Raw genomic sequence first — 10,023 nt, forward strand, 5'->3', positions numbered from 1 at the left:
GGAACTCACCTTCAGTCGGTCCACCAGGTCCCTTGCTTCTTTCTTCTGCACAAACTGAGTAACCCAGTCAGGTTCTCCAACAGGCCTCAGGGTGTCTGGGGTCTCTTGACCGGAGGATGAGAGAAATGAGGGCTGATGCTTCCCATCACTTAAGGGGACAGTTTCAGTTTCAAGGACTCGTGCCTCCTCTTGACGTTTCTTCTTTTCAAAGTCACGGAGCCAGGAAAGGGCCCCACAAATAAGACTTAAGGATTTTCCCTAGAGGAAGAAAAATGTTTTCAGAAATTCAGAACAAAAAACAAAGCTTCCCAAAGGATCTTTCCCATTTTAATAAAGCTTTCAAGGAAGGTGTGACTTTAAATATTAGAGGGTGCTCTAAGACCAGCCTAGGAAAGGAAGGCAACTAGCAAGAGAATAGCCAATAGAAGCAGGACAAACGAAGAAATAAAAATAAATGTTCCTAAATTAATTTAAAGGAATAAAAATGTTCTTTAAAAATTTAAAGTGGCTTATCAGGTTACACATAACTACTGCAAATTAACAAAATTGGAAGAAGGTGAGAAATTAAATAGCCCCCAAAAGAATTAAAGCCAAAAAATGCGGAGCATAAAATCCCATATACGTGCTGAGCGACATTTGCCTGTACACCTTAATGTGGCCAAGGTGCAGACAGAACAGTCCCATGAGTCACAGTGTTCGAAATCACTGTGTATCACTGTAAAGCCAACCGATTGCTCTGAAGAACATAAACCAATTGCTCAGAATCTTGCCTGTGGATCTATGTTATGGGTTTAATCGTTTCTCCCCAGAATTCATATGTCAAAGTCCTAACCCTCAGTGTCTCATAATGTGACCTTATTTGGAAGTAGTCATTACATATGTATTTGATATGTAATGAGATGAGATAGGCGCTAATCCAATGACTGATGTCCTTATAAAAAGGGGAAATTTGGACACAGAGGCATGCATAGAAGGAGGGTGATCTACAGGGAGAAGACCCTTGCTGTCTTTTTAAAGCTGATGTCAACAGGCCAACTACAAGCCAAGGAAAGGGGCCTGAGGAGATCCTTTTCTCTCTGCCCTCAGAAAGAACCAACCCTGCTAACATCTTGATTTCAGACTTCTGACCTCCAGAACTGTGAAAGAATACATTTCCATTGCTTAAGCCCCTAGTCTGTGGGACTTTGTTACAGCAACGTGAACAGACTAACACAGTCCTTCTAGAGAGGCTGCTGCAGTGAGTTTCACAAAGCTGCTTCTTCTGGTGTTCAAATGGCTGTTCAGTTCAGGTAAGTCTCTGGAGGGGCCAGTACCTTCTGGTCCAGCCCATCAGCTCCCTGAGCCTGCTTAACCCAGGGGTGATCTTGGAGTATCCAGAGTGAGGTTCTGAACCTAACTTGGGCTTGAATGAACTGTAGGTGAAATGCATGTGTGTCTATAGAGTTGAGGGTAACAGAGTATAGAGGCTAAGGCTTCAGACTCCACAGCCAGCCTGCCTGAGTCAAATACTGGCTCCTCCACTTAGCAGCTGTGACTTTAGGCTAACCTCTCTAGGCTTGTTTATATAAATGCAAAATGGAAATAACAGTCGTACCTTCCTCAGAGCTGCTGTATTAAGTTAACACACATAAAAGTTAATACCTACACCAGGATTAGAAGAATATCTGGTATATAAGTGAGCAACTGGAGCTTTTTTTTTTTTTTTTGCTATTATTAGTAATAAAATTATCATCATCCTGGGTTGAGGATCCATTAGCTTTTATCAAATTCTCAGAAGGCCCTGTGACAGACTGACACTTCTGAAGAATGGATAGTTCACATATCTTTAGAAAAGCCCCAAATATACCATTTCCGTCAGTTTTTGATAAATACCAAGTAGCAAAGACTTGAAGACGGCACTCCCCAAGAAAACCTGGAGGGTGGCCATTCTACACTGTCTATAAATGGGAGCTATCAGCTTTAGCTGTCACTAAGCTAAAGGTAGGCAAGACGCCTCCCTGTAACAATGGTCCAGGGACAGACACCTGGTTAGAGAGCCAGCACCTACCACTTGAAAGAGAGCTGAGGAAGTTCCTGAAAGGATGGTCAAAGTTTTCTTCCAGAAACAAATGTGAGTATACTCCAACACAGAGAAAAAGATAATTAAACCCCTGCAGTTCTATATTCTGTAATAAGGCCACAAAAATTTTAGATTGGAAAATGTTAAAAGGATGTATAACTAAATGTTCATCTCGGTTATGAAACAAATTTAATAAAGTGCCCACACACAGTATACCTACCTTTGAGCAATGTTATTTCATGGGGTAACATGCAAGATAACGCAATTAAAAAAAACGTATGAAGAGACAAGTAAATTCATTCATTCTAAACACCTTCATCATGGCAAGCAAGGGGCTTAATGTTGGGAATACAGAGCTGCAGAGCTCCCTAGAAAATGCCCAAAGGCACAAACTTAAACACATGATTTGAAGGGTTTCCTGGACCCCTAGGGCATGGACTCTAGGTTTTATAACTCCCAGAACTGCAATCCTATACAAGGTTTAGTGGGCACAAAGGCAAGAGGTCAACTCAATGTGGCAGACTCATGAATGGATTAAGAAGGTTACTCTTAAAGGGAAAACAGGCATCATCAGGCAGCCAATCACAAGGTGAAGCACAACCTTTAACAGCATGGCACCCCCTGCAGGCAGGAGGGCACAAGGACAGGAGAGGAACTCTATTAGGGGTGTGATGTGGAAGACACCGGAATGTGAAGGTAACTGAAGTACACGACAAGATGAGGCCTCAGAACTGACAGCATCCACATGAAGAGCTGAGTAGAGGAAGAGGATGCCTGCAATGGGCGAGACGGAAAGACCTGAGAGGGAGGAGGTGGGCCTCAGGTTAAAGGAGCCAGAATGAACATGTGCTCGTCTATGTCCTTTTCTGAAACAAACTAAAATTACACCGAAGGAATAAAAGAGGTTTACACCCACAAAAACAAAGGAAGTGGAAGCAGGGACAAGTTTTAGGAGAGACTGAAAGCTGAGAAATGGAAGTGACCTAGTAGAGTAAAGGACACTAAGCCTAGGTGCCTACAGAGATCTCCCGATTCCCCCTCAGAAATGCCCAGAAACCAGCAGAGACAAGGCATGGTGCTGAAAACAAAGGGATTAACAGAAATTCTTTTAAGGTATAATTAGATCCTAAGGTTGCAGTCCCCACTCCTCACAGAAGACAGAAAGTTATTCTCTGGTGAAGCGGAGCCAGGAGGGCCCTGGAGACAGCAGGCTGAGTGAAGTGTGGGAAAGGGCCAGGCTGAAAGCAGAGCATTAAGTGAAAGACTGTGTATGTGAAGCCACTTCTCCTGGAAACAATCAAGAATACTGTCAGGTTTAGATTCACTAGGCAAGAGTCCAGATAGAGGAGCCTTCTCTGAAAAATCTGGATGGCTCTAGGGAAAATTTTACAGATACTGACAACTGGAGGCCCCAACAGAGAGGCCCAGCCCACTGGTCCCTAGCCAGCCTGCACCACAGGCCTTTCACTTGGCCTTATAGTAGTTTTTTCTAAAACACCAAGGATTGCCAGACATTTGAGAAAAGCCTCCAAACACAATACAGAAACCAAACTTGGGTGTGTGTGTGTAGAAGGAAGAGGAGAAGACAATGTAGGAGAAAATAATTTTAAAATACTACTATAATTAATATCTTCAGAAAGATTATTTCCATGAAATAAAAACAGGATGCTATTTTTAAAAATCAGAGAATAAGAACAGGTTCTTAAATACTAAAGAGATGACAACCAAAATAAACTGAATAGAAAGACTGGGCAATAAACTTAAATAAATCTTGAGAAAGTAGAATTTAAAGCAAAAACAAAACAAAAAAAGCACCGGTGCCCAAAAAGATGGGCAATCAGAATAAAACATAATTACAGGATTAACCAGGAGGTCCAAAACCTAATGAATGGGAGGACCATGAAGATTATTATTAAATATAAGCAAATGTCTCAGAACTGAGAGGTAGAGGCCCCAGATGGAAAGTGCCCATCGAGTGGCCAGCACAACAAGTTAAACACATGCACGGCAGGCTTATCAACATGCAAAAAGGATAAGGAGAAGATTCTGAAAAGTTTGGATAGTGAGGTGGCATGAGGTCACAAAGGACTGAGGTGCAGGTTGCCAATGAACTTCTCAACAGCAACAATGGAAATTAGAAGAGAATAGAGGGAGCAATTGTGACGGAAAATTACTTTGAAACTAGAATTATATGCTTAACTAAACTATCAACTCCAACCAAGAGAAAAGGCAGAATTAATACATTATCAGACCAGCAAAGTCTTAAAAACTCACCTCCTATACAACCCTACTCGAGAAGTGAATCAAGAAGATATGGAATCCAAAAAACACAGAATCCAACACGGAAAAAAATAAGGAAAGAATATACACAACGACATGGATGAACCTCAAAATATTATGCTGACTGAGCAAAAGAAACCAGACCCAAGAGAACATACTATATAATTCCATGTTTACGAAACAGTGGGAAAAAAACTATAGTACAGAAACAGAACGTGGATCAATGACTGACTGTGGCTGGGGCTGGGGTTAAGTGGAAGTGCAGAACAGCAGCAGGGAACAACTTCCAAGAGGTATGACAAACTTTTTAGGGTGATGGAAATGTTCTGCATCTTGATTGTGGTGGCAGTGATATGGGTGTTTACATTCGTCAAAACTCATTTAGTCCATTGCCAGGAGGCGACCAGCACTATGAGACGCATTTCAGAGCAGAAAGCTGTAGTAAAACTGAGGCTGCATTAGCCAAACAGACCTTGTCTCCCTGAGATCCCACTTCACCCAAGCCACAAAGTGCCTGCAGCCCATTGACAGGCAGCCTCAGCCGCCCTGCTTGGTTCTGGGGTTGTGCAGTCAGAGCAGGCAACACACCTTGGCTAGTGCAGTGAACGCACTTCAAGGAAAACAGTTGTGGACAGACTACTGCTGCCTGTATGAGCTGCGTTATCTCCTGATAGGATTGCAGGGGTCTGTATTGGCCTGATGGCCCTTGACTCCCTGAGCTCCTGTCCCATCCAATACACAAAGTGCCTGCTGCATGTTGATAGGCAGCTGCCCCTGCTCTGGGGTAGCATATTCAAGGCACAAGGTGGGCTGCAGCTGACCTTACTATGAGTGTAAACTTGTACAGGGAGCCACAGAGAAAGCATTGACATGTAAACTGACCCTGCAGTGGCAGGGGGAAATTTACTCAATAGACCCTGGGGTCCCTGCACCACCTAACATGCCTATCACCCAGAGGCTCATCCAGTTTCAGAAACTTACAGACACTGACAGGCAGTATCAGGCCTTGAGGAGCACTGGACCCTCTGCTAAACTACCATAGGTCAGGGAGGGGGGATAACTGACTGTTGCCTACAGCGTTGTCTCTTCACTTATCTACAGATCCAGCATAGGCAACAACCATCAGCGGATCTGTCTGTAGTTCCCACCAGGTAGCCCTGAGCAATCAATAGCAGCTAACCTTGGCCTACGGGGGAGCCCCTCCCAAGGAGCCACAAAACCAACTCATCCAGAGGCTGGCACCAGACCACAACGGAGCAACTCCTTACTAGTCCCATTAGTGGAACACACAAAGGGTGGTTGCAACAAGTACACAAGCTTGCTAGGGCAAATCCCACTCAGTGGGGTCATCCCCCACACAACTACTCTTATCTTGAGGGTGCAACCAATTCCCACAATTAGTGAGATCAAATGACACTCACAGACTGAAAGTGAAGGGATGGAAAAAGATATTTCACGCAAACGGAAATGAAAAAAAAAACCGGGGTAGCAATATTTACATCAGATAAAAAATACTTTAAAACAAAGGCTATAATTAGAGATGAAAAAGGGCATTACATAATAATAAAGGGATCGATAAATTAAGAGGACATAACTCTAGTAAACATATATGCACCCAACATAAGAGCATCGGCATAAATAAAGCAATTATTGACTGACATAAAAAGAGAGATCAAGAGTGATACACTCATAGTAGAAGACTTTAACATTTCATTGACATCAATGGACAGATCTTCCAGGCAAAGAACAAAGAAACAATGGGCCTAAACAATGGGCCTAAAAAAATATACTGGAACAGATGGAATTAATAGATATTTTCAGAGCATTTTACCCCAAAGCAGCAAAATATACATTCTTCTCAAGTGCACATGGAATGTTTTCAAGGACAGATCACATGTTAGGACACAAATCAAGTCTCAATAAATTTAAGAAGACTGAAATCATATCAATCGCCTTCTCTAATCACAATGGTATGAAACTAGATATCAATTATAAAAAAACAAACCTGGAAAATACATAAACACATGAAGGCTAAATAACATGCTACTAAACAAGGAAGAAATCAAAAGATACCTAGAGACAAATGAAAATGAAAACACTACAAATCAAAATTCGTGGGACACAGCAAAAACAGCCCTAAGAGGGAAATTCATAGCAATACAGGCCTACCTCAAGAAACAAGAAAAAGCTCAAATAAATAATCTAACCTCACAATTAAAAGAACTAGAAAAAGAACAGCAAAGACCAAAATGAATAGCAGGAAGGAAATAATAAAGATCAGAGCAGAAATAAACGATATAGAGCCTAGAAAAACAATACAAAAGATTAATGAAACCAAGAGCTGGTTCTTTGAAAGGATAAACAAAATTGACCCTTAGCCAGAATCATCAAGGAAAAAAGAGAGAGAACTCAAATCAGTAAAATCAGAAATGAAAGAGGAGAAATAACCACAGACTCCACAGAAATGCAATGGATCATAAGCAAGTATTATGAGCAATTATATGCCAACAAATTGGACAATCTGGAAGAAATGGACACATTCCTAGAAACATACAATCTCCCAAGACTGAGTCAAGAAGAAACAGAAAATCTGAACCAACCGATTACCACCAATGAAATAGAATCAGTAATCAAAAACCTCCCAAAAAACAAAAGTCTTGAACCAGAGGGCTTCATAGGTGCATTTTACCAAATATTCAAAGAAGAATTATCACCTATTCTTCTCAAACTATTCCAAAAAGTTCAAGAAGAGAGAAGGCTCCCTAACTCCTTTTATAAAGCCACCATTACCTTGATTCCAAAACCAGGCAAAGACATTAAAAAAAAAGAAAACTATAGCCTGATATCTCTTATGAACATTGGTGCAAAAATCCTCAACAAAATATTAGTGAACCGAATTCAGCAATACATTAAAAATATCATACACCATGATCAAGTTGGATTTATTCCTGGGATGCAAGATTGGTTCAATATCCACAAATCAATTAATGTGAAACACCACATTAACAAATTGAAAGATAAAAACCATATGGTCATATCAATAGATGCGTTCAACAAAATCCAACATCCATTTATGATAAAAACTCTCAGCAAAGTGAGAATAGAGGGAACATACCTCAACATAATAAAGGCCATATATGACAAACCTACAGCTAACATCATACTCAATGGGGAAAGGCTAAAAGCGTTTTCCTTAAGATCAAGAACAAGACAAGGATGCCCACTTTCACCACTCCTCTTCAACATTTTATTGGAAGTCTTAGCCACAGCAATAAGATAAGAAAGAGAAATAAACGGCATCCAAATTGGAAAGGAAGAAGTAAAACTCTCGTTATTTGCTGATGACATGATACTATATGTAGAGAACTCTAAAGAGTCTACCAAAAAACTGTTAGAACTGATCAATGAATTCAGTAAAGTAGCAGGTTACAAAATAAATATTCAGAAGTCAGTGGCATTTTTATACACCAATGATGAACTTTCAGAAAGAGAAATTAAGAAAATAATCTCATTTACAATTGCCTCGAAAACTATAAAATATTTGGGAATCAAATTAACTAAAAAGGTAAAAGACCTGTTTTCAGAAAATTGTAAGTCATTGAAAAAAGAAATTGAAGAAGTTACAAATAAATGGATGCATATATCCTGTTCATGGGTAGGAAGAATCAACATTGTTAAAATGGCCATACTACCCAAAGCAATCTATAGATTCAATGCAATCTCTATCAAAATACCAATGGCATTTTTCAGAGAGCTAGAAAAAATAATCCTAAAATTTATATGGAGCCATAAAAATCCCCGAATAGCCATGGAAATCTTGAGAAAGAAGAACAAAGTTGGAGGTATCACACTACCTGATATCAAACTATACTACAAGGCTATAGTAATCAAAACAGCATGGTACTGACATAAAAACAGATACACTGATCAATGGAACAGAATAGTGAGCCCAGAAATAAATCCACACCTATACGCTCACTTAATATGTGACAAAGGAGATAAGAATATGCAATGGGGTAAAGACAGTCTCTTCAATAAATGGTGTTGGGAAAACTGAACAGATACATGCAAAAAAAAAAGAAACTGGACCATCTTCTTACACTGTATACAAAAAGAGACTCAAAATAGATTAAAGACTTAAATGTAAAACCTGAAACCATAAAACTTCTAGAAGAAAACACAGGCAGTAAACTCTCTGATATTACTAACAGGAATTTCTTTTCAGATATATCTCTTTGGGCAAGGGAAACAAAAGAAAAAAATAAACATATGGGACTACATCAAACTAAAAAGTTTTTGTACAGCAAAGGAAGCCATCAACAAAACAAAAAGACAACCAACTGTTTGGGAGAAGATATTCGCTAATGATACATCTGATAAGGGGTTAATATCCAAAATTTATAAAGAACTTCTACAACTCAACAACAAAAAAACAAATAATCCAATTAAAAAATGGGCAGAAGACCTGAATAGACACTTTTCCAAAGAGGAAATACAGATGGCTAACAGACATATGAAAAGATGCTCAAGGTCACTAATCATCAGAGAAATGCAAATTAAAACCACAATGAGATATCACCTCACTCCTGTCAGAATGGCTATCATCATTAAATCAAAAAACAGCAAGTACTGGTGAGGATGTGGAGAAAAGGGAACCCTCATACATTGTTGGTAGGATTGCAAATTAGTACAGCTGCTACAGAAAAAGTGGAGGTTTCTCAAAAAATTAAAAATGGATATACTTTTTGACCCAGCAATTGCACTTCTGGGTATTTATCCAAAGAAAACCAAGATAATAATTCGTAAAGATCTATGCACTCCAATATTCATGGCAGAACAATTTACAATAGCCAAGATATAGAAGCAATCTAAATGCCCATCAACAGACAGGATAAAGAAATTATGGTTCATATATACAATGGAATATGACTCAACCATTAAAAAAATTGAAATTCTACCATTTGCAATGACATAGATGGACCTAGAAGTTATTATGCTGAGTGAAATAAATCAGAGAAAGACAAATACTATATGATTCACTTATATTCAGTATCTAAGGAACAAAAAGAACAAACTAATCAAAAACAGACTCACAAATATAGTGGACAATTTGGTGACAGACAGAAGGGAGGGGGTTTGGGGGGCTGGGAGAATGGGGTAAAGGGTTAAAGAAGTACAAATTAGTAGTTGATAGCTGGGCATGGGGATGGGGAGCATGGCATAAGGAATGCAGTTAGCATTAATATGATGTCTAAGTGGAGGGCCAGGGGAGGGAGGGAGCAATTGGGGGGATCATTTTATGAACAATATAGATGTCTAATCAATGTACTGTATACTTGAAATTAATTTAAGTAAATAAATTTATTTAAAAAAATGAAAAAACTCATTTAGATTGTAGACTTAAAAGGATTATATTTTCTTATATGTTAACTAGGCTCGGTAAGGTTGATTTTTTTTTTTAAAGGAGCAAAGGAAAATCCTAGCACAACAGCTGTGAAGTAGGTCTAAGGAGCAACTAATTCTGATTAGAGCAAAAGGATGGGGGTCTTCAAGAAGGAAGTCGCCAGAATAAAATGAAGTGATCATTTTTATAGACTGAACTGTGTCCCCCCAAAATTCAGATGTTAAACCCGTAACCCCCATGTGACCATGCTAAAGAAAGACCCTTTAAGGAGGTGATTAAG

At 39.4% G+C, this 10,023-nt stretch overlaps 1 protein-coding gene across 1 annotated transcript in view; it reads right to left on the bottom strand.

Annotated features, from left to right (window-relative positions):
- DDX11 (DEAD/H-box helicase 11) overlaps positions 1-10,023 on the bottom strand; it is a 37,369-nt gene that overhangs the window by 20,568 nt on the left and 6,778 nt on the right. Inside the window, exon 4 of the mRNA XM_023535195.1 lies at positions 10-258. Within this exon, the coding sequence (XP_023390963.1) occupies positions 10-258 (249 nt within the window). The remainder of the gene's footprint in view (positions 1-9; positions 259-10,023) is intronic.

Source organism: Pteropus vampyrus, unplaced genomic scaffold (genome assembly GCF_000151845.1).
Source record: "Pteropus vampyrus isolate Shadow unplaced genomic scaffold, Pvam_2.0 Scaffold137, whole genome shotgun sequence".
NCBI classification, from domain to species: Eukaryota; Metazoa; Chordata; class Mammalia; order Chiroptera; family Pteropodidae; genus Pteropus; species Pteropus vampyrus.